Source organism: Prionailurus viverrinus, chromosome E1 (assembly GCF_022837055.1).
Source record: "Prionailurus viverrinus isolate Anna chromosome E1, UM_Priviv_1.0, whole genome shotgun sequence".
In the NCBI taxonomy this organism is placed as follows: domain Eukaryota; kingdom Metazoa; phylum Chordata; class Mammalia; order Carnivora; family Felidae; genus Prionailurus; species Prionailurus viverrinus.
Genome location: NC_062574.1, coordinates 35,440,139 through 35,464,069, shown reverse-complemented (window position 1 = coordinate 35,464,069; position 23,931 = coordinate 35,440,139). Strand labels below are relative to the sequence as shown.

Below are 23,931 nucleotides of genomic sequence, written 5' to 3'. Positions count from 1 at the left end.
GTATGCAGGGAAACTGAGCTCAGAGAGGCTCACTGTGGCAGGGGCTTCCTCTGCGAATCCTGCCTGACGTAGAAGCTGCCGTCTCCCCACCAGTCTCCCAGGCCCCCATGACACCGGTGTCCACGGCAAAGCCAAGGTCACTGTCACCTGATGTTCTACACGCGTGGCTGAGGTTTGGGAAACTTTGCGTGCAGATCTTGACATTGGGTGCAACTTATATTTTGTTTTGCTTGACTTGACCCAGCGTTCAAGACCCTCAAAAGCATTTTAAATCTTGCTTGGGTCATTGGTAGTACGTCTCTCTCATGACGTGTCACCTGCTGCTTCGATCACGGCACCTTCGCTGGAGGAACTGGGGTTAAACTTTCAGAAAGGATAAGCAAGACAGAGCTTTGTGGCCCAATAATGGAGATTCTTATCCTGTTTGACGGAGGTTCTGGCAGCCATATACTTTGGAAAGCAGGTTCCTCCCCGGCCCTCCCATTCCCACCCATGCTTTTCCTGCCCCACGATCCAGAGAATCTGGATTTTTGTCCAGTAAACAGCAGCACTTTGTCAGACGCCCACTGAGGCCCGCGCTGTGCACCTTGCCCTTGACACAGTCTCCCTTTTAGAAAGAGGGATCCTTCCCCCCCACCCCTGCCCTAAGAGACCACCCCCCCCCCCCCCAGAGACGCCCCTCCAGGATTCCCTTTTCCAGACAGCAGGGATTCCCCCAGCCATTAGACGTGGATCTCCCGTTTCGGGAGGGCGGCCCTGCCCCTCAAAGTCCCGGGGCCGGGCAGAGAGACCCACACCCGGCGCGCAGGACAGCGGACACCACACGGCTTCTCCGCAGATTCCAGGAGCCGCCCTTCTTCAGGGGACCCCCACTCCCGTACCTCGGGGGAGAGACTCTTGCGCTTCCCTCCACCCCGCGGGGAGATGCAGAGACTCCCCGGTCTCCGCCGCGTCCCCCCATCCCCGCCTCTCCACGCCCGGGGGGCTTTCACGTTCCGCGGCGGGCGCGGCGACAGGTGAGCTCTCACCTGGGGCGGGTGGGACGGGAGGATGGGGGCGGGGCGGGGCGGGGGCGGGCCCCGGGCGGCGGCCCCACCCGCGACGGGGGCGGGGCGAGGCCGGCGGGGCCAATGGGGCGGGGGGCTCACCGCCCGGGGGGGGGGGCCTCCAGCGTCGCTCCCTCCCCCACCCCCGCTCCGCCCCGCCCGGGTTTAAAGCCCCACGGGCGGCTGGTGGCGGCGCTGCGAGCGCTGAGCGGCGCGAGGAGATGCGACAGGGCGCCGCGCCGCCGGCACCATGCGCCCCCCGCCCGCGCTGGCCCTGGCCGCGCTCTGCCTGCTGGCGCTGCCCGCCGCCGCCGCCGCCTACTTCGGGTCAGTGCCCGCCGCGCCCCTGGCCCGCGTCCCCGGCCCGCCGGCCTCCCCCTCCTCCGGCTAGAGCGGGGCCAACTTTTGCCTCCCGCTGGTCCCGGCCGCGGTGGGAACCTCGAACTCAGACCTTAGCCCCCGGCGGGCCCCGGTCCCGGCCGGCTGTCGGAATTCGCGCCCCGAACTCGGTCTCTGGCTTCCCCCGCCTTCCCCGCTCAGGCCCCGATCGCACCTTCTGGTGTCCCACTCTCCGTCCTCTTCGCCGCCGCTCTTCCCACCCCGCCCTATCCGAGACCACATCCCGCCCGCTGCGCGCGGTCTCGGACCCCCGCCCGAGCTCCCGGACTCTGCACAGGTTTCGGACCCCGGCCCCATCTGTCCCGCGCACCCAGTCCCTGCGGGTCCAGGCGTCCCTCCCGCGCGCTCTGATGCCCTCCCTGGATCCTCACTCTGTGCCCTGTCTGCTTGTAACCTGGTCTCCGTCCAGCCACAGTCCTCGCCTCGGGCTCTCTCTCCACCCTCTCTCTGCCCTTCCCCCTGCAGAATGGAGACCCTGCGGGCTGCGTGGCTGGGCGGGGTGGGGTGTTACCCCGGCCAGGGGAGGGGATCGCGCGGATCCCGGGGGGGGGGGGGGGGGGGCGGGGAACGCGGACCTGCGGACCCCGGGGAGTGTCAGCTGGAGATGCAGGAGGGAACCTTCCGCTAGGGAAGCCCAAGCAAATCTCAGCCCCGGCGTCGGGTGAATTCCGGGGAGAACGACCAAGCGTCAGAAGGCAGGAGGCGTACGTGATTGGAAAAGGAGGATCAGAGTTGGGGAGACACCTGGGGAGAGAGCCGCGGGAGCGGCGGCTGAATGCAGTGCGAGTTACAGGGCAATTGTCCCTTCTCTCTGACCCTCCTTCTCTGACCCAGGGACCTGGGTGGGAGGTGGGGTCGTGGCTGCCAAGGCGCTTCCCTGACCTCCACCCACAGCTCGCTCCAAATGTGTACGGTCTGTGACTTTAATCTTGTCACTTTTTGTGATCTTCACTCCAAATCAGGGTGAGGTTTATAGTCCGACTAAAGCGAAGGCAATGAAACACCAAGCCAGTGACCTGCCAGACTGTTCTTAAGGACCTACCAGAGAGGGCGAGTAAGGATCTGAGAAGTCCCTGCACAGGCCCATCTAAGGGCTGTGGGCTAATTTCCGGGTCATGACCCCTGGTTAAAACGTGCCTTGGCTGTGAGAAGGGGGCCTCTCCTGAAATATAATGGGTGGGGGTAGGCAGGTCAGCCCAGACCCTAGGTCTGAGCTCAGCTTGCTGGTGACCTGGGAAGACCAGTCTCTGGGCCTCAGTGACCTCATTTGTACAAAGAAGGGGCTGAACTGGATAGAACTGAGCTCTATTTCCGCACTGAGAACAGTGTACCAACCTGTATGCCAATGACTTCAGGCTTGAAGGCACAGTTGTTGCCTCAGCAGGCAGGATATAATCCTGCTACTTGCTGGCTGTGTGCTCTTGGCCAAGTCACTTAACCTCTCTGTGTTTCGGTTTCTCATCCGTAAACTGAGGAGAAGAGTGCCTATTTTGTATGAGCATTCTGTGCATTAGTACATGTAAAGCACCTAGGACAGCATCTGGCACATAGTAAATGCTCAACTAATGCCAGCAATTATTATTAGTATAGAGATTGGGCATAGTCTCTTGATATCCCGGCCCTGACAGGGGTTTCTGAGCTGGGATGGAGAACAGGAGGACGAATGTCCCTGCATCCTCTTGGACCCCAGCTCATTTCCACAATTGTTTGTCTGGGTTTGGGGGTCGGAGATGGGGCGAGGGCCAGATGGGGTGAGAGGAGAGGGACTCCAGGAGACCTGGACCAGCCTGGCTGGTGTGGTTTGAAAGGGAAAGGAGTTTGTAGCAGTGCACAGGGGTAGAATTTGAGACTTGTGAGCGGGGGGGGGGGGGGGGGGGGGCGCCTTGGAAATCGGGGTGGGAGGGGATGGTTGATTAGGCCTGGGTTAGGGTTGAGAGGGATCATGTGAGTATTGGAGCCATTTCTTCCAGGTCATGAACCCAACTAGGCAAAGCTGACCAAATAGACTCAAGCTCCCACCACCCCAGTGTGGGGAACTGGACAAATAGAGAATAAGCTAAAACGGAGGCTTTGCCCTATTATGTGTTTAGTCTCAGAGACTGGACAGGATTCAGCCTGAGTTCCCACTGAGGAAGCCCTAGTGTGACTCAGTCAGGCCAGATTTTCCAGCTTCCCATCAGAATTTGCTCTCTGGAAGGAATCTGGTATCAGTCATCCACACCATAGTGAGAATGAGAGGCAATCCGCTTCTCCTTTCTCCAGGTCATTTGCATTTGAAATCTCATTTCTGATTATAAGATGAAGTGTTTGGGCATTTGATAAAAGGAAATTCAGGGGCGCCTGGGTGGGTTAGTTGGTTAAGCGGCCGACTCTCGATTTCAGCTCAGGTCATGATCTCATGGTTTGTGAGTGCGAGCCCCATGTCGGGCTCTGCACTGACAGCACAGAGCCTGTTTGGGATTCTCTGTTTCCCTCTCTCTCTGCCCCACCCCAGCTTGCTCTCTCTATCTCTCTCTCAAAATAAATAAACATTAAAAAAAAGAAAAAGAAAAAGAAAATTCAAACATCAGGAGGGCAGGTGAGGCCAATCTTCTTGGGGTCTTTGAAATCATAGAATCGTAGATTTAAGAGTTGAAAGTGTCCCAGAAGCATCTGGGGTCCAACTCCCTGTTTCAAACAGGTCATGTATTATTCTTTCCATTTTTCAAATGAGGCAGCCATCATCCCCCAAACCACAGTAAGCCAGGAATTGCTTCTGGGGCTTTTGTATGAACCCAGAGCTGAATTGTGGTCATGCTGATAATGCCCTAATAACTAGTGTTTCAGTTTATAAATCACTTTCTCATACGGCCTCTCTCTCTCTCATCTGATTCCCAGAGCCATTCTAGAGGTATACAGGATGCTGTAAATAGTTCCCTAAAGGAAACCGAGGGCCAGGAAAGTTTAGTGATTCACCCTATGTCACACAGCAGGATAGAGGCAGGATAGACACCAGGTTCTGCCTCCAGTCTGGGCTCTTTGCCCTCCAAGCAAGAGTCTCCAGAGCTAATACTGTGTGACCACCCAGGGGAATGGCAGACACAAGGAGCTGGAGGGGGTAAGGGGTGGAGGGCAGCCCCCTCCCCTGCTTGGTCACTTAGGTCACTGCCTCCAAGGTCTATGGCACCTGGAGGTCCTAGATTTCCTAATTCTTTAAAATTTTTTTAACGTTTATTTAATTTTGAGAGACAGAGGCAGAGCACGAGCAGGGGAGGGGCAGAGAGAGAGGGGGGGGGACACAGAATCGGAAGCAGGCTCCAGGCTCTGAGCTGTCAGCACAGAGCCCTACGTGGGGCTCGAGCTCACGGACCGTGAGATTATGACCTGAGCTGAAGTCGGATGCTTAATCTACTGAGCCACCCAGGCGCCGTGTGGCTCCCTAACTCTAATGGGCTGAACCTGGCCTGGAAGTCTAGGATGACTCAAGAGCTTCTATGTCGGCTTGGATGGTTTGGAAATTCTGCAAATATTAACTTGTGTGGTGTTTTATAAGTGAACATGCACTGTATCATGTGAAAAGTGGCTTTGTAAGGAGAAGTACTTCCTGTGGATACACCTTTTCAAATCCTGGTTGACTTTGGGGGTGCTTTTAAAATGTGTGATCCCTGCATTACTTGGGTTTCTTTCCTCTCTAGGGATGATACAGAGAAGTTTATGAAAGCACAGGCTTTGGAATCAGCTAGACCTGAGTTTAAATCCCAGTCTCCTGTCTTGCTAGCTGTATGACTCTGGGTGAATGTCTTAACCTTGCTGAGCTATGGGTGATACAATGCCTACCTTAAAGACTGATGCAAGGCTTAATTGAGACGATGAATGAAAGGGCCTGATTGGGTGCCTGTACAGGCTCACTTTGGGTGGTGGCTGGCCCTCTAACCATCTTCTTGGGTTGTAGAGGTGTCATCATTGTTAAGAGGCAAGACACAAACTTAACCCCCCCCCCCCAATCAACATTACATACAGTAAAATGCAAGCATCCTAAGTGCACAGTTTGGGTTCTAACAGATGTATACCCCGTGTGCCCACCCCCACAACTACTAAATGGAACATTTCCATCAGCCCAAAGGATCCCTAGGCTCCTTCGCAATCAACCCTCCCCCACCAGCCTCAGACCATCACTTCTCTGCTTCTTGTCCTTATAGATTCGTTTTACCCGTTGAAGTTCATCCAAGTGGAATCATACGGGGTATAGCTTTTGTGTCTGAATTCTTTTGCTTACAATAATGTTTTTGAGATTCACCCATGTTAGGCATATCAGTAGGACATCCCCCCCCCTTTTTTAATCACTGAGTAGTATTCCACTGTATGGATATACTATAATTTGTTTATCCATTTACCAGCTGAGAGACATCGGTATTGTTTCCAGCTTGGGGCTATTCCAAATGCTGTAAGCGTTTGTGTACATGTAAGTATGCGGGTGTATGTTTTTATTTCTCTTGGATAAATACCTAGGGCCTGATTGTTGGGTCGTACGGTATGCCTGTGTTTAACTTTATAAGAAACAGCCAAATAGTATTCCAAAGTGACGATACTGTTTCACACAGTAATGTATGAGAGTTCCGATTACTCCATACTCTTGTCAGCTATTGTTCATCTTTTAACAAAAATTTTTTAAATTTTTTTTTCCAACGTTTATTTATTTTTGGGACAGAGAGAGACAGAGCATGAACGTGGGAGGGGCAGAGAGAGAAGGAGACACAGAATCGGAAACAGGCTCCAGGTTCTGAGCCATCAGCCCAGAGCCTGACGCGGGGCTCGAACTCACGGACCGCGAGATCGTGACCTGGCTGAAGTCGGACGCTTAACCGACTGCGCCACCCAGGCGCCCCATTAACAAAAATTTTTTAAATGTTTATTTACTTAGTTTGAGGTGGGGAAGGGCAGAGAGAGAAGGGGAGAGAGAATCCCAAGCAGGCTCTGAACTGTCAACGCAGAGCCCGACATGGGGCTCGAACTCACAAACCGCGAGACCCTGACCGGAGCCGAAACCAAGAGTTGGACGCTTAACAGACTGAACCACCCAGGCGCCTCCCTGTCCATCTTAATTTTGGCCCTTTTAGTGGATAGGTCCTTAGTGCTATCACATTGTGGTCTTAATTTGCATTTTCCCACTGATGAATGGTGTATTGTACATTTTTTCATGTACATGGTAATCATTTATTTGGCTATCTTTTTCATTGGGTAATTTGTCTTTTTATTATTGATTTGTAAGAGTTCTTTGTATATTTTGGATACAGGTCCTTGGTCAGAAAGTATCGGCAATATTTCATCCCTATCTGTGGCTTGCCTTTTTCTTTTCTTTTCTTTTTTTAATATATTTTATAATGTTTATTTATTTTTGAGACAGAGACAGAGCATGAATGGGGGAGGATCAGAGAGAGGGAGACCCAGAATCTGAAGCAGGCTCCAGGCTCCGAGCTGTCAGCACAGAGCCCGACGCGGGGCTCGAACCCACAGACCGTGAGACCATGACCTGAGCCGAAGTCAGAGGCTCAACCCACTGAGCCACCCAGGCGCCCCTGCCTTTTTATTTTCTTAGGAAGAATATAAGTTCTTAATTTTGAGGAAGTACAATTTTCGTCTTCTTATGTGCTTTGTGCTTTTTTCGTGTCCTATCCACGAGATGTCTGTCTACTCAGAGGCTGTAAACGTTTCCTCTTATATTTTCTTCTAGAAACTTCATAGTTTAAGCTCTTAACACTTAGGTCTATTGTTTCTTTCTTTTTTCCTTTTTTTTTGGGGGGGCACAAGTGAGCAAGGGGCAGAGAGAGACAGAGACAGAGAGGGAGAGATAGAGAAATGGGGGTCACCTGAAGTGGGGCCCGAGCTCACCTGATGAGGGACTCAAACTCATGAACTGTGAGATCATGACCTGAGCCAAAGTCAGAAGCTTAACCAACTGAGCCACCTCTGTTGTCACTTTTTGGTACATATTAATGGATTCAATATATGAGGACCTATTTCTGGGCTCTCTATTCCATTCCATTAATCTATATATTTATCCTTATGCCAATACTATATAGTCTTGATTATAGTAGCTGTGTAGTAGGTGTTGAAGCCAAGTTCTCTCTTTTTAAAATTGTTTTGGCTATTCTCGGTCCTTTGCATTTCCACACAAATTTTGAATACACTTTTTAAGTTTATTTATTTTGAGAGAGAGTGCAAGTTTGAGTGGGGGAAGGGCAGAGAGAGGGGGAGAGAAAGAATCCCAAGCAGGCTCTGCATCATCAGCACAGAGCCTGACACAGGGCTCAAACCCACAAACTGTGAGATCATGACCGAGCCGAAATCAAGAGTCAGATGCTTAACTAACTGACTGAGCGACCCAGGCGCCCCTCCACATAAATTTTGGAATCAGCTTGTCAATATCTATAGGAAAGCCCGCTGGGATTTTGTCTGGGATTGCCCTGAACCTATAAATCAATTTATAGAAAGAATTGATCTTCTAACAATATTGAATTTGCTGATTTATAAACAGGCGTATCTCTTTATCGGGGGCTTTTAAATTGTATTGCAGCAATATTTTGCAATTTTCAGTACGCAGGTCTTGCAAATGATTTAAAAAGATGTATTCCTACGTGTTTTATATATTTGGATGGTATTGTTTTCATTTGAAAACATTTTTAGAAGTTGATTGGGTCCTGAGGAAAACAGGGTTGGAAGGAAGAAAAGGTAGAAGAAATTTTACTGCTTTGGGGTGTTGGATTGAAAGGCAAACATCACTGATAAGAATCATTGTGTTTGGGGAAGGAATTTAGGCCGGCTTCTCCCTGGCTAAGCTGTAACCCCTCCCAACCCGCCCCCCCCCCCCCCCCAGAAGTTGGGCTGTGCCGTTGGGCTCAGGGTCAAACCAGCCTCCTCATGGATAGGGATGGATTTTCTAAGGCTCAGGAGGGCAGGCAAGGCAGGGGGACTCCTGGGCTTGAACCCCCTAAGGAAGAGAGCCTGGTGCCTTTAGGATTCTGTGATCAGGTAGAAGTTGGGCTCGGGAGGAGGTGGGCCGGGTGCTGTGAAGGTGAACCCCACCGTGGCATCAGCCTAAGCAGGGAGAGAGGCAGCCCAAGGCCCTACTACAGCGTAAGGAGCACTGGACTTGGAGTCACACAGATTGAATTCCAATCTTCCATCCAACCATTCATTAACTGTGACCCAGGGCAAGTCAGTTAACTGTTCTAACCTCAGTTTTCTCATCTATAAAATGGGCGAATCCTTACCTTGCAGGGTTATTGTGACAGTTAAATGAGCATATATAAAAGTGCTGAAATGCTGTCTATGTATGAGGAGTTCAAGAAATCAAGCAATCTGGTCTTAGAGCCTCCCAAGTTAAGGAGCCTCTTCGGTTCCTTTCTCCCTTCATCTTTGCCCTCGTCATTGTATAATGTGAATCCTTTCTGTGCTCAGCATTTTATGTGCACGATCTCATTGAACCACTGTGACATCCCAGGAGGTGGTGCTGGAATAATTATCTTCATATAGGTGAGTGGGGAACAAAGCTCGGAGAGGCCAAGTGCCTTGCCCAAAGTCGCCTGGCACCAGAACTGGAATTCTAGCTTGTCAGAATCCAGAGCCAACCTCGTCCTCCCTGCCTCGTGTTGACCTGGGGCTTGACGGGGTCTGCCTCCCTCTGGGTGGTTCTGACCCTTGAGGCCCTCCATTCCATCACCCATACCCTTCACCTGGCATATGCCCTGGGCATCTCTTGCACTGCGTGTCTTAAACTCTCGTTTTGTTGTCCGTTTTCTTTTCCACATGCTTGTGTCTTCAACTCACGCATAGCTCCCTTTAGGCCAGGGTCTTGGGGGCCCTGTTTTTGGCTGAGTCTCCCACAGTTCCTGGCATTGCCTCATGGTGTTCAGTGAATGTCCAAATGGGCAGCCCCTCTCCCTTTCGCTGGCCCTTCCTCTCCCCCAGAACCTTCCTCTGCCCCATCATGTTTGCTCTTTCTTCTGCTTACACTTGACTCTCTTGAGCACACACTATTTGGTCATGACCTGGCCTCTGTCAGGATAGGAAGTAGAAACAAAGCAGAAAGTGATGAAGACCCAAGGGGGACGGTGGAGAGTCTCAAAGAGCCAGAATATTCTTAAACCACCATGTTCAGAGTCCTGGAAATTATTTTCTTCCTTCCTTCCTTCCTTCCTTCCTTCCTCCCTCCCTTTCTTTCTTTCTTTCTTTCTTTCTTTTTCTTTCTTTCTTTCTTTCCTTATTTCCTTCTGCTCTTTCTTTCTTTCTTTCTTTCTCCTTTTCTTTCCTTCCATAAACTCTATGCCCAATATGGGGCTTGTACTCACAACCCAGAGACCAAGAGTTACATGCTCTATCCGCTGAGCCAGCCAGGTGCCCCCAGAGTCCTGGAAATTCTAGAGAGACTGGTTTTAGGGCGAGAGCAGAGAAGGTCTGCTTTCTTGACAGTTACATTCCCTTTAATGCCAGGTCATGTCAGAATTCAAGAATTTTTAATTATTAGAGAGACAATATAATGCATATGCCATGTCTAGGGCAGGACCCCATAATCAGACACTTTACTTTTTTGCAGAAAAACATTTGCATGTGGGGATAAATAAAGACCGTGAATACTCTCATTTTGGTTCAGGTCAGGACTCGCTGCCATATGAATTCACCATAACTGCACCAAAGTTTGTAGTCGTCTGAGCTTTCTGGAGTTGGAATTGTGGATAAAGGTTTGTAACCTGTGGTAAACTTTTAGCACGTGTCACCTCTAGAGGTTGTGCCAGCGGAGTTCTATTTATTATTATTTTTTGAAATATAATTTATTGTCAAGTTGGCTAACATACAGTGTATACAGTGTGCTCTTGGTTTTGGGGGTAGATTCCCGTGATTCAATGCTTACATATGATACCCAGCGCTCATCCCAACAAGTGCCCTCCTCAAAGCCCATCCCCCAGTCCCCCCCCCCCGCCCCCATCAATCCTCAGTTTGTTCTCTGTATTGAAGAGTCTCTTATGGTTTGTCTCCCTCCCTCTCTGTTTGAAACTACTTTTTCCCCTTCCCTTCCCCCATGGTCTTCTGTTAAGTTTCTCAAGTTCCACATAGGAGTGAAAACATAAGATATCTGTCTTTCTCTGACTGACTTATACCATCCAGTTCCATCCATGTTATTGCAAATGGCAGGATTTCATTCTTTCTCATTGCCAAGTAGTATTCCATTGTATATATAAACCACATCTTCTTTTTTTTTTAATTTTTTAAATGTCTTATTTATTCTTAAGAGAGAGAGAGAGAGCAGGAGCAGGTGAGCAGCAGAGAGAGAGAGAGAGGGAGACACAGACTCCGAAGCAGGCTCCAGGCTCTGAGCTGTCAGTACAGAGCCCGATGCGGGGCTCGAACTCACAGACCGTGAGACCATGACCTGAGCCGGTTGGACACTCAACCGACCGAGCCACCCAGGCGCCCCCCATCTCTTCTTTATCCATTCATCAGTTGATGGACATTTGGGCTCTTTCCATACTTGGGCTATTGTTAAAAGCGCTGCTATAAACATTGGGGTACGTGTACCCCTATGCATCAGAAAGATTTGGGCCTATTCTTGTCTGGTCCTCACTGGGTATCAAAGGGAGGCTTCAGCTGCCTGGCACAACTCGTCCCCAGGAACTGAGGTTGAGAGGGAACAGACCGGCTTTCCCACTCTCCTCAGGGGCTGAGCCGGCAGCCAGAGGATTCGGGGTCCGACTGACCAAGGCTGGGGGGCCCTGAGATCCGGCTCTGGGGAGAGCACGCGTCAGTGATCCGAGTCTGAGAGCCACGCCTTCCCAGTGCCTGCAGGGCCGAGCTTGGGAAGGTTGGGGTGTGGAGTGGCCCCTGCAGCTTTGGAGTGAGACCCAGGGAGGACAAGGGTGTGGGAGTGGGGGCGGGGCAGGCTGAGGGACAGCCTGGAGCTACACGCCCCACCTGGGGTTGGACATCTAAGGGATTTAGGCGGCCTTCAGGTGTCTGAGGAGCACCCGCTTGGGGTAGAGGATCTGAGCTGGGGATGGGGGACCGCCGGGTATGAGAAACCAGGACCTCTGCCAAGGGGCTAACAGCCTACTTGGAGAGACCTGTCTGCAGCTCTGAGGAGGAAGAAAAAAGTGTCAACCATGCAGAACTAAGGGTGTTATATTTGTAAAAATGAGAGAAGACAAAGAAAGGGGATGGTTAGAGAGAGAGAGAGATGGGGCTGGCAAGTAAGGAGGGCTTCCTGGAGGAGGCAGATAAGCATTAGAGTGTGCTGGTACTGGACGGGGCCTTAGGATCACCTTTCCTATTCCTTGCATTGTGAGTCAAGTGTTGAAAAAGGCCGTGACCATAAAAGAGTCCAGGGGATCCGGGAGGGCTTTTGGACTGGGAGAGGCGTCCCAGGCAGGGGTTACAGCGTGGAGGGCCTGGAGCCATTCCAGCATGGAGCGGACGGTGGTAGCCAAGACTGGCTACCCTGAGGGGAGGGACCCCCCTGCTACAGCCGTGGCTGGCCCTGAGTCCAGAACGGTCCAAGGTGGGAAGTTGTTCTGGTCCTGCCCCGGGGGGGTCCCTTACACCTTCATCCCGAGCGCTGTCCTGACCACTCTGGGGTTCCCTGGGCACACTTAGGGAGTGGCTCCTTCACCAGGTCGGGAGGCTGCTGCTCCCCTTGGAGCTGAGAGGGGAGGTGTGGGGGTGTGGACCATCCCTGGGCCCTGTGGGGGGACAAACGGACATCTCTTCCTGGAGCAGGCTGCGAACAGTGGAACTCTCCTCCTCACACAGTGGTCACGCGCAGGGCATTCCCCCAGGTGTCTGGCCCTTCCAGGGTGCCCAGCCCGGCCTGAGCCTGCCTGCCTGTCCGTGGGGCAGAGGGTGACCCCTCAAGAGCCTGCCGAGCTGGTTAGTTGGTCAACTTACTATGGTTCAATAACTTGGCCGAAGTTACCCAACCCTGGAGGCAGGGTTTCATGGTGGGCAGAACTGGGTGGGGGTGTTGCTCACCCCAAGGAGAGACTCAACGACTACTTGCTTTTCCCTAAAGCCTCCGTCCCATGTTCCCTAAACTGCTCCTCCCCTGGGTCGGGGCTGGGCCTGTGAACCCAAGAAGCCGGGGGAGCCTGTCTTAAAGCTTCTAGCACCCCTTTTCTCTACCCCTCTCTCTCCTTACTCCAGGCTTCCCCTTTCTCTTTAGCTTCTTCATGATCCCAGACCCTCTCCTTTGATCTTCCTTCTATCTAGCAAAGTATGTTCTCAGGCACTAGCATTATATCAGACTCTCACACTTTAGTATGAATAGGCAGGCCACTTCTCTAAGCTTTATTTCTGATTTTTAGCCAAACAGAAACTGAGCATACATCTCTCCTCCCTTTAGCTGCCCAGGGGCTCAGAGGAGTCCTGGCCAGGTTGCCTTCCTTTCAAAGCAACCTGTCTTGTGTTCCTTTCATCCTAGACATTTGCTGCGGTGGTGACTGAGTTTTGCTTCCCTGAAGTGTTATGTTGAAACTGAAAGCAGAAACAGCCAGCCTTGACAGAAACAATCAGGAGACCCGGGGCACAGTCCTAGTCCTGCCATGAACCCAGTGGGTCACCTTGGACAATAAATATTACGTGAACTCCCAGGGCACCAGACAGAGCAAAGCAGAGACCTACACTTGGCAAACCCCTTGCCCTCCTGCCTGCCCCCAGAAGCCTCTGGAATACCTCCCAGGAGTCCTCAGGGCAGAACCCCTGGACCTGGGCCATCTCAAAAGGCTTCTCCAGCCTTAAACCACAACGATTCAAATGGTGTGCATTTGCACCCAGGCAGGGAGCTGGGGGAGACATTCCTGATCTCAGCCCCTGAGGGGGTCCTCTGCACAAGGGGACCCTCCACGGCCACTGTGCCGCCTGCCCCATGCACACCAGGGATGAAGGTTCCCCCTTCCCAGCTCTGCCTGAGTCTGAGTGGAGAGGGAGAGAGAGTCAGGAGGAGGGGAAAGCATCTCCTCTGCAGATGTTGCACTGGCCAAGCTCTAAATACCCGAGATTGTTGAGGTGCAAAGCGTGCTTGCTGAATGGGCTGCTTGCTGCCCACTTAGCTGTGAGCACACGTCTCCCCGATGCCACCCTCAGTGGGCAGCCGGGTCTGCGGCTGTAAAACAGGAAGTGGAGCTGTTCTTGGAGAGACAAAGCCCACAGCTGGGCCAGGCTCTTTTCTGTCTGAGCCAGGGCTGGGCTGGGCTGGGAGACATGGCTCCCGGGATGAGCTTTAGCGGGGAGGTGGTGACCAGATTCGGTCCTCAGGGTGGGTTCACGCAGCTTGACCGGAAGTGGGGAGAGAAGCTTGGGTGTTGAAGGTACCCCCCCTTCTGCAGAAGGACTGTCAGAGCCCCTATGCCCTCTCTTCTTGGGTAGGCGCTGCCCTCAGCAACCCTCCCCTACTGGGAAGAGATGGGTGGTGGAGAGCACAGGGTGGGGGTGGGGAGTGTGTGTGTGTGTGTGTGTGTGTGCATGTAGGGGGATTTAGTCAGGGCTGGGAGCGGTGGGCTGAGATGTTTGGGATGAAAGCTCAAAGGGAACGCTTACCATGCAAATGGCCCTGCAGCGGAAGCCTGTTATCAGGAGCATCTAATGGGGTTTTGCAGGGCCAAGGCCAATGCTTCAGGCAGGGCAAAGCTTTCCTGGTTCCCAGGCAGCTGCCTACAGTTGGCATGGTCCCTGGTGCCAGGCACAGCTCCTGGCCCCTCCAGCGAAGGGTCCAGACAGGCTGGCATTACCTGGTGCCCTGGGAAGTGCCAGCTTTGTCCTACACTACCCACCCACTCAGTCACCCACATCCTGGAACCATCAAACTTCTCAACCAGAAACAGGGGTGGGGGTGGGGGTGGAAGAATGGAGCCTGGAGCACCCCCAAGTGATGGGAAATGCACTACAGCTGCCAGGTCTTCCCCAGCTAGCCAGGGGTGCTCCCTGGGAGCTTCCTCTGCCTCCTCCCCACCCCCCAGGCCTCCTACTACAGGCAGGACAGGACTGGCCAAGGTCAGGTTCTCACCCAGATGGAGCTAAGAGTTCTGATCCCTGAGCAGCTACTGATTGTTCCATGGGGAGCTGGGCTGGTTCAAAGCCTTCTTCTCCTTCTTCTGCGTCTTGGGGCCTTGGGAAATTCTGGAGTACTCCTGAGTGCAACCAAGTTCCTTCTAGACTGTGAGCTCCTCGAGGGCGGGAGCAGGTCCCAGCGGCCAGCTTGGCGCCTGGCACACAGCGAGTGCTCAAGAGTGCCACTTGCCTGGAGCTTACGGTGTTTGTTGGGCACTGTTCTAAGAGCTGTACAAAAGTGAGCTCATTTAATCCTCCTGACGACCCTGTGAGGGAGGTACTGTGGTTGTCTGTATGTTATAGATGAGGCACAGAGAGGTGAAGTGCTTCGCCCAAGGTGGCACAATGAGTAAGAGACGGAAGTGGGACTGGAACCCAAGCAGTCTGGGCCGGTCATGGTCTCCCACTGGTCAGTGTGTATTTGTTAGTTGGGATGAGCTCAGGGGCAGAGTGGACGTGCCCAAGGTCACCAGTGAGTGTGGGCAGACTGGGACCAGGCCACCCAGGCCAGAACAGCTCTGGGGGCCTCTACTCCAGCAGGTGGTGGGTGACCGTTCCAGGGTGAGCTCCATTTCCTTTCTGGGGTTTAGTGGTGACTGGGGGCCTGCGGAAGGTAACTGAAAGCAGTTTCCTGGGACACTTTCTCCAAGTCCTGGGAGAACCTTCTTTTCCTTCCTTCAAGGTCATCCCAGATGGGGCAGCTTCAGCCAAAACTGTGGATGGGGTGAGCACTAGAGAGTGAAAGGAAGGCCAGGGCAGGAGGGGCCGGGGTGAGCAGAGGAGGCCTGGGGGTGGGGGGGCAGGTGAGATGAAGTCCCCAGGGGCACCCTTGACTTTTCCCACGCTGGGTGGAGACAGGGTGGCCCCGGGAGTAGCTGTGGATGCTCTGGAGTCAAAGCCAGGGACATCTTGTTGTGTAGGGGTGGGGGCTTGTGGCCTCATTATTACACTAAGGGCTTTGGGCTGAAGGTACAGAGAGCAGAGAGTCACAGGCGGGACGCAAAGAAGGGAGGAGAATGGAGTTGGCCACATGGGGTTGTTGCTTTCTTGACAAGAGAAGAGGCGCTGGAAGTCAGCCTTGAGGAGCCTGACTGGAAGCAGGAATGGGGGACACCAGCTGGGCTAAAGCAGATACAGCGGGGGGAGGGATGGTGTGGTCCCAGAGGGCTCAGGAACACGTGAATCAGGCAGAAGCCTGAAGGAACTCTTGTCCCACAGCCCAGAAGAGCAGCTAGCAACTTCACAACTTACTCAGCCCCTGCTCTTCAGCTCAGAACACTGACTACTTGTGTGGCTGATGGCATCTGACCTGACCACAGAGCAGTATCTTTATGAAAACAAATTTTGTCTGAATTCGTAAGACTGATGAGGCTCACTTGATCTCTTCCGGGTGTACGGCTTACTCTCATGGGGCCCGACTGACGTGTGGGCAATTAAGTTTTTGCAGAGAGGCGGGTGGGTGGGGTTCTCGGGCCTGGGGTGCCGGGGAATGCGACTTCTTCAAGGGGAGGGGATCATGCCCACAGATCCTGAATCAGACTGGAGCCTGCAGTGCCTGGAATGCTTCTGAGGTCCGGGAAGAAGCCTTCCCTGGTAGCTGCCAAGGGAAGGGCATGTGGAGGATAGCTCACTAACACCACCGGAGGAAATACGGTGTTTTCCAAATTTGATGTCCTGGCACTGTCTCGTCCAAGGAAACAGGATCCCAGCTGCGACACAGAAAATAAATAAAAGGCAAACTGCGTCCTGGAAGACCTCCCAGCTGTCTTCCTAGGTCCTGTGGGGGTCCCCAAGGCAGTGCCAGAGAGCTTTCTCTGAGAGCAGCCCTGGGCAGACCAGGGCCCAGTGTGGCCTGAGGCCTCTATGCGGTTGGCTGCCTTTCCTGACCATTAATCGCTACTAAGTGTCATTACTGCTAATAAAATTAACCGACTTTATACTGGACTTCTGGGGCCATCAATCACAGGGCCTATTAAACGAAATTTAAAAAAATAGGTGCCTATGGATGGGGGAGAGGGTGTTTGCTGAGCCTGGCTCACAAGTGCAGGCGAGGCCATGCTGGTACTCCACAGCTGTCAGAAGGTCGTGATCAGTGACAGCATCCTTAGTCGGACAGCCAACTCCGGGCCTTGACACTGTACTACAGATAGGAGCATCTAAGGCAAGAACACAGCTGCCTGTAGGAAGACTCTGGGGCCAGGGCTGAAAAGCTCCCCAAATTCTCCCTCCTACTCTCACTTCTGCTTCCCTCTATGTGTTTGGTTCTTTCTTTTTCTCTCTCTTTGGGCCAGCTTCCTCTTTTTATCTCCTGAGTTACAGGCCCCATTGCCCAAAGAAAGGAAGAGAGAGAAAGCAACCGTATGCGCTCGTCATTCCAATTCCTAATTCCCAGAGAAAGGACTGATTGGCCCAGCTTCGGTCATGTGATTCCTCATTGGTCCAATCAGTAGGCCAGAGCAGCAAGGTCATGTGGTATGAAATGGCCGACCCCATGGTATCCATGTAGCTGGGAAGAAGCAGTGGGTAGCCAACTCAACAGATGTCTGCAAGCTAAAGGTCTTAGAAGAAGCACTCAAAAAGCGATAATAACATAGACTACACAGGATAAGATATAAGGTATCATATAGCTATAATGATATAATAGTGTTGTTCTTAGAATGCCGTTTGAGACAGGCCTTGAAGGATGCGCAGCCCCGTGGGTCCAAACTGCCATCACTCCCTGCTTGTTCTCTCACCTGTCAATCAGCTGCTACAAGGGAGGTCCCAATTTCCAACACACAGGAACAGTGTGAGCAGCTTTCCCGCACACCAGCACCTGCTGTGAGGGGCTAGATGGCTCCTGCTCCCTTTGCACCCTTCACACTGGAAGCCAGTCAGGGTGGGGCCTCCTCAGCTAGAGCTGACATCTGGACCTGCCAAGGGTCAAGCTCTAAGGGTTTCCTGCCAGGCTGCAGGGAGGGGTTTGGGTGTAGACCTAGTGGGCCGGAAATTTACCCATTTGCCCCAAGATTAATGATTAACGGGTCCCTGCCCTCACCCTGTCTAGCAGGGGAGCCTAGGGCCAGGCTGGGCCAGGAGGAGCCTGATAGCATCTGTCTCTGCTCAGGGGTTTCGGAGATATGCTCCACACTGGGTTGGCTGCATCTGATGGATTTAGAATCTACGGGCACTTTCTGGGGGCACCTGGGGCCTGGCCAGATCCCACACTCTCCCTGGGGCAGTGTGGCATCCAGCCAGATGTCCTGGCTGGGTCAGGTGGCTCTAAACAGGAGAGCTGGGCCCTTGGTTCCATGCAGTATGTGCCTCTCTGACCACGCAGCTGGGCCAGGGCTTGCCTTGGCCGTGGCGTATGAGCAAGAGTGACAAGGGCCACATCCAAGCAGGAGCTTTAGGAGCCGTCACCTGGTTTCATTTTTGCTCATTATCTTGGCCATGAGGCTGGCGTGTTCCAGAAGGCGGCTGCTTCCTCTAGCCTGGGTCTGGAATGGTATATATTCTACCCATGCTGAGGACCGCCAGGGTACAGGATAGGCAACAGGAGAACCGTCTCAGAGAGCTTCTGGGGAGAGTGAAAAGGAACTCTAATGTAGTCCCTGCCTTGCTGCTCATCTGCTGCACGGCTCGGGCTGGTCACTGCCTCCTCATAAAACTGTGTTTCCTTATGTGGACAAAGGGAAGACTCTGCCCAGGTTGGAGAATAAAGCACCTTGCAAGAGGAAGGAATCTTGAGAAACTCTAACCGGCAGAAAGGTGAACCAGAGTGTCCCAGGCACTGTGGTGGGCCCAGGAGGTAGAAAGGATCCTCTTTGCCCTTCCCAGAGGAGAAAACCAAGGCTTCAAGGTTTACACGACTAAGAAGTGGCAGCCTGACTTCAGAATCCATGAACTTCAGATATAGTAGAACAGCAAGACTGGGGCTGACGGCCTGATGGAAATTCACCCAGCCGTCGGCCAGTTTATCCATCCATCTGTTCCTTCCTTCCTCCTTCTTTCCTTCCTTCCTTCCTCCATCCATCCAGGTATTCCCTAAGGATCCCTTTGTATCAGGCACTGAGTGGCCAGATGGTTGAAGATCTGGGAATTATGGAAACAGGCTAGGTCGGCGTGGGATTACATGGGCAGCAATATAACATAAGGGAGAGAGGGATCTCAGAGAAGCTGCTGAGTGTTTGCCCAACATCTACCCCTGTCCGCCTGCCCCCTCTTAGGAACATGGCTCTACCCTCCGGGCAGCAGTCACGCTACATGCAGTTTTTTCCCCAAACTTTCCCGATCATAGAAGCCGCCCAAGATGTGTGGTAAATACAGATTCCCAGGCTGCGCCCCAGACCAATAGAGTCAGAATTGCCAATCGTGGATTCTGGGCATCTGTATTTTTAATAAGCACCCGGATGATTTTTATGATTGGGCCAAGTTGGGACATAGAGCAGAGACTTTGGCATCTGGAAAACTTGGGCACTAGACCCTGTTATAAGCACTTGGGTTTTCTACTCTGTGAAATGGGCACATACCCCATGGGGCTGGCCTGCCTCCCAGCAGGGTATAAATGAAGTCCCCTAGGAGGTCCCTTTCCTCTTGCTTGTCCCATGTCTTCCTTCCCCCCTTCCCCCATCATGTCCCCTGAGGGTCACTAGCTCCCTCTTTTGCTCTCTCTAGCCTGACCGGGCGGGAGGTCCTGACACCCTTCCCAGGGCTGGGCACCGCTGCGGCCCCAGCACAGAGCGGGGCCCACCTGAAGCCGTGTGACCTGCTGAAGCTGTCCCGCCGACAGAAACAGCTCTGCCGGAGGGAGCCCGGCCTGGCCGAGACCCTGCAGGACGCTGCTCACCTCAGCCTGCTCGAGTGCCAGTTTCAGTTCCGACATGAGCGCTGGAACTGCAGTCTGGAGGGGAGGACAGGCCTGCTCAAGAGAGGTAGTGGGGGGGGCTGGGGGAGGGTGGGGGGGCTAGGGAGGACGAGGCTTGGGGAGAAGGGACAGCTGGGGACGAGGGGGGCTGGGGAGGACTGGAGAGGAGGAGGGCTGGGGAGGAGGAGGGCACTTGGGGAGAAAGGGGCTAGGGAGGAGGGGGCTGGGGGGCTGGGGACAAGGCCCCCATTCCTGCTCCCCTGGCCCCTGGGCCCAGGCCACGCTGCCCTTGTGAACCTAGCATAGTCCCAGTGAGAAGAGTCCTGGGAGTTAATGAGGCCCAGTCTTTCCCTCAGCTTGGGGGGAGTGGAGGAGCGGGGGAGATACAGGGAAAGAGGAGGCCCAGCCCATTCCTGGATCCTGGAGGACCCCACAGTTGAGCTGCGTGGCCCCCCAGTCCCCTCCCTCAGCCTCCTGCGCACACACACATGCACACACACGCAAAACAAGGTACAAGAACATATAAGGGTGGAAGGCAGGGAATAGGTGACCGAATACCCTGAGACAGGCCGGATTCAGGTGCTTACTCATGCCCGTGACTTTGTTCATCGCATCCGTTGGTCCACCGTTTCCTCCTCCCCTTCCATTCACACCCGGCCTTCTTCCCTCCTCGCTGCGTCCTCCCACCCCTCGTTCACTAAGTGTCCGGTGAGGCTCGCAGCGAGCCAGCCACGGTGCTGGATGCCGGAGGCACCGAGCTGCACGAGACCCCCTCTGCCCTTGGAGAGCTTACAGCCCACGGGGGAAACAGGTCATCATGTGACTCTGTCACCAAGTAGGAAGGGGCTTTTACAAAAAGGCAGCGATGGGGGCAGCTAGGTGGCTCAGTCTTAAGTGTCCGACGTCAGCTCAGATGGTGATCTTGCGGTTCGTGAGTTCGAGCCCCACATGGGCTCCGCACTGACCGTGCAGAGCCTGCTTGGGATTCTCTCTCTCTCGTCTCTCTCTCCCTCTCTCTCTGCCCCTCCCCTGCTCACACCTGTGCTCTCTCTCTCTCTCTCTCAAAATACATGAATAAACTTAAAAGAAATAAGGCAGGGGCGCCTGGGTGGCGCAGTCGGTTAAGCGTCCGACTTCAGCCAGGTCACGATCTCGCAGTCCGTGGGTTCGAGCCCCGCGTCAGGCTCTGGGCTGATGGCTCAGAGCCTGGAGTCTGTTTCCGATTCTGTGTCTCCCTCTCTCTCTGCCCCTCCTCCGTTCATGCTCTGTCTCTCTCTGTCCCAAAAAAATAAATAAACGTTGAGAAAAAAAAAAAAAAAAGAAATAAGGCAGTGATAGTACATGGGAGGCCAGCTGCTGTCCGTGGTGGGGAAGGGCCTGGGATGGAGCTGCTGCTACTCCCCAAAGGGTGCTGCCAGCACCCAGGTGCGCTGGAGAGCAGGCGGGGGTGGGGGCAGGTTTGCGCCACGGCCCACAAGAACACGAGAGAAGTGACGGTCCCGGAAGGGCATGGGATGGTCAGTCTGGAACAAGTCACGCGGGAGACTCAGGGTCACGCCGTCATTAGGTCCGCTCCACGGTAGGTAGCAGAGAGCGACATTTCAGAGGCGTCCTGAAACGCACGGAGCCCACAGAGCATATTTCAGGGGACCGGGGGCCTCAGAAATGGGTCCAGCTGGCTCACACGCGGGCTTCGGGTCGAGATCAGCGGTTTGGCCCCGCTCTGCCTCTCACCAGGTGCCGAGTCGCTTCTGTTTGCATCTCAGCCTTCTCGTGTGTCCCGTAGAGTCAGGCGCTCCTGTCTGCCGCCCTGGGAGCCCGGGCATACGCTCCATAGTGAATTTGAAAGTTCCGTCTAAAGGGCAGCAGCTTGCAGCCCGAGTCTCAGGCGCGGGTGTCACAAGGGTGCCCCGGGCCACGTCCTCAGGTCCATATGACCCTCGTCCGGCTCGTCACATCCCCCCCCCCCCCCCCCCGTCAGCTCTTCTGCCCTCAGAGGGTAAAGGGCAGCCTCTGACCCCCCTCTCTCCCCTCCCTCCCGGATCCCCCCCCCCGCCCCGGGTGCCCGGCCCAGGTTTCAAGGAGACGGCCTTCCTGTATGCAATGTCCTCCGCTGCCCTCACCCACACTCTGGCCCGGGCCTGCAGCGCCGGGCGCATGGAGCGCTGCACCTGTGATGATTCTCCGGGCCTGGAGAGCCGGCAGGCCTGGCAGTGGGGCGTGTGCGGCGACAACCTCAAGTACAGCACCAAGTTCCTGAGCAACTTCCTGGGGCCCAAGAGAGGAAGCAAAGACCTGAGGGCACGGGCGGACGCTCACAACACTCACGTGGGCATCAAGGTGAGCACGTTGCCGGGAGGCCCGAAGCCCGGCCCCAGCCAGGGTGCAGGGTCAGGGAGCCGGGTCGGCAGGAGGCCTGCCTCTGCCGTGCCCCTCAGCGCACACACAGAGCTGTCCCAGGAGGAACCTCACCCCTTCAACCGGCACACCGGTACCAAGTAGCGGGAAGTAGGGAAGGGTGCTGGACGGCACGGCGGGCTGGGCGGCGGGTGGGAGCCAGGCTTGGGATGCGGCCGTGATGAGGCAGAAACCTGTTTGCAGAGGGGTCCCCGTGCCAGAGACTGTCCTTCCCGGACATCCTGGAAGCCAACGTCGTTTGAAAACTTTGATGTCTTTTGCAACATCACCTCTTCCTCTACCTTAAAGATGGGACGATCGAGGAGGCCCACAGAAGGGGAGGGACTCAGCAGAGGACACACAGTAGTGGGAGGACTGGAGGGTAAAAGGTGTCTAAGCCTACCGGGACGAGAGGCTGGGAGAGGCGAGGGTTCAAGCTCTCTAGCAAATGGAGTTCTGTGTCCTCATCACTGAGTCGGGGTAAACCAGGGCTGCCGCGTTCAGTTGTGCGGGTTTTCCACTCCACGAGAACTCTGGGCCAAGGGAGGGAGCTGGGGCTGAGATCCGGCCCACATTGCTCTCCGCCAGGCGGGCACGTTGGCCCAGCGGCAGGGTGGCCTCGAGCTACTTTGCACAAAGGTGGCGTGTGGGCTAGCCTGGGTCCCATTCACCCTCTTCCCTCCATCTCTTGCCCGTCCTGCTGCCCCGCCCCCGACGGGGTCTACACTGGCCTACACCGGTGCCATGGCCCTGACCACGCCTGCATTCCCTCTCTCCTCGCAGGCAGTGAAGAGTGGCCTCAGGACCACATGTAAGTGCCACGGTGTGTCGGGCTCCTGTGCCGTGCGCACCTGCTGGAAGCAGCTCGCCCCGTTCCGCGAGACGGGCCAGGCGCTAAAACTGCGTTATGACTCAGCTGTCAAGGTGTCCAGTGCCACCAACGAGGCCTTGGGCCGCCTGGAGCTGTGGGCGCCCGCCCGGCCAGGCAGCCCCACCAAGGGCCCGGCCCCGCGGCCCGGGGACCTGGTCTATATGGAAGACTCGCCCAGTTTCTGCCGGCCCAGCAAGTACTCGCCCGGCACGGCGGGCAGGGTGTGCTCCCGGGAGGCCAGCTGCAGCAGCCTGTGCTGCGGGCGGGGCTATGACACCCAGAGCCGCCTGGTGGCCTTCTCCTGCCACTGCCAGGTGCAGTGGTGCTGCTACGTGGAGTGCCAGCAGTGCGTGCAGGAGGAGCTCGTGTACACCTGCAAGCATTAGGCCTGCGGCCCGGTGTGCCAGGGGGGCGCTGCCAGGACCCCGCGGTGCTCGGCCACGTGGAGGCCCCCCAGGCAGGCGCACGCGGCGTGCACCCCGAAGTCGGTGCGCGCGCGCACTCCTCTCCACTGGTCCCGGCAGCCCTCCCCTCCCCCGACACCCAGCAAAGAGAGGTTGCGGGGGGACTGGAACTGAGGGTCCCCAACCCCGTTGGAGCAGGAGAGCAGAGTAGGAAAGGATGCGGGGGGAATAAGGGAGACCAAAGGAGGAAGGACTGAGGGTTTTTTGAGGGGGGACCACCTCGCTGTCTCAATTCCTCGGATGAGTGGCCTAGAGCCAGCCAGGCTGGGCCAGCAGGGCGCTGGGAGGCAGTGTCAGCGTGTGGCTTTGCTGGGCTAGAGGTGGGGGCGGGGGGCGGGGCGGGGAAGGCCAGGTGGCAGGGGCTGTTTGGAGAAAGGAAGGCTTTCTGGGCCCGAGGGAGGCCAAGTCCGACACCTGCCCCGGAGCCCGGTGTACTTGATTTGGCTTTTCAAATATGCACTGAGGCGTCGTTCTTGCCTTGAGAGCTGAGTTATTCACACCCACTGGGCCCTGCTGGATAAGAGCGCCAGTGAATGCAGGACTGCTAGGGAGAGCCAGCTAGTGCGCTGAGGTTGCACAGAGAGACAGTGACCCCTCGCCGTTTTCTGGGTGTGGAACTTTTCGTCCCCGCGCAGGAGAGGGTGACAGCCTTCTGGTTCGAGGCGGGGACCCAAGGAGCTCCGTTTCTCAGCCTCCCCTTAAGCCCGGTTTGATCAGCTCCCCTGTGGCTGGGGTCCACCCGTGCCGTGAGGCCCCAACGCAGCTGACGTTCGTGACACAGTAGAGTCCCGAATTTGGTTACCTTTCTGCTCTTGCAGCTACTCATCTAATTAAGGT

At 54.9% G+C, this 23,931-nt stretch overlaps 1 protein-coding gene across 2 annotated transcripts; it reads left to right on the top strand.

Annotated features, from left to right (window-relative positions):
• The first annotated feature begins 1,254 nt into the window (after window positions 1-1,254).
• On the top strand, window positions 1,255-23,450 carry WNT9B (Wnt family member 9B). Of its 2 annotated transcripts, XM_047834106.1 has the most exons (4): window positions 1,255-1,373; window positions 19,173-19,429; window positions 21,437-21,702; window positions 22,543-23,450. In XM_047834106.1, exons 1-4 carry the CDS (start codon window positions 1,297-1,299, stop codon window positions 23,014-23,016), a joined length of 1,074 nt encoding a protein of 357 aa, XP_047690062.1. In that variant the 5' UTR covers window positions 1,255-1,296; the 3' UTR covers window positions 23,017-23,450. The 2 variants fall into 2 exon arrangements, with proteins under 2 accessions (XP_047690062.1, XP_047690061.1); XM_047834105.1 differs by lacking the exons at window positions 1,255-1,373; window positions 19,173-19,429 and having other exon boundaries at window positions 20,630-21,702.
• The last annotated feature ends 481 nt before the right edge of the window (window positions 23,451-23,931 follow it).

Excerpts from the sequence above, each read along its gene's own strand:
- WNT9B (XM_047834105.1), top strand. The coding sequence starts at position 21,028 with ATGGGTCCAGCTGGCTCACACGCGGGCTTCGGGTCGAGATCAGCGGTT. Across the intron at positions 21,703-22,542 it reads ACACTCACGTGGGCATCAAG|GCAGTGAAGAGTGGCCTCAG; the intron begins GTGAGCACGTTG and ends CTCTCCTCGCAG.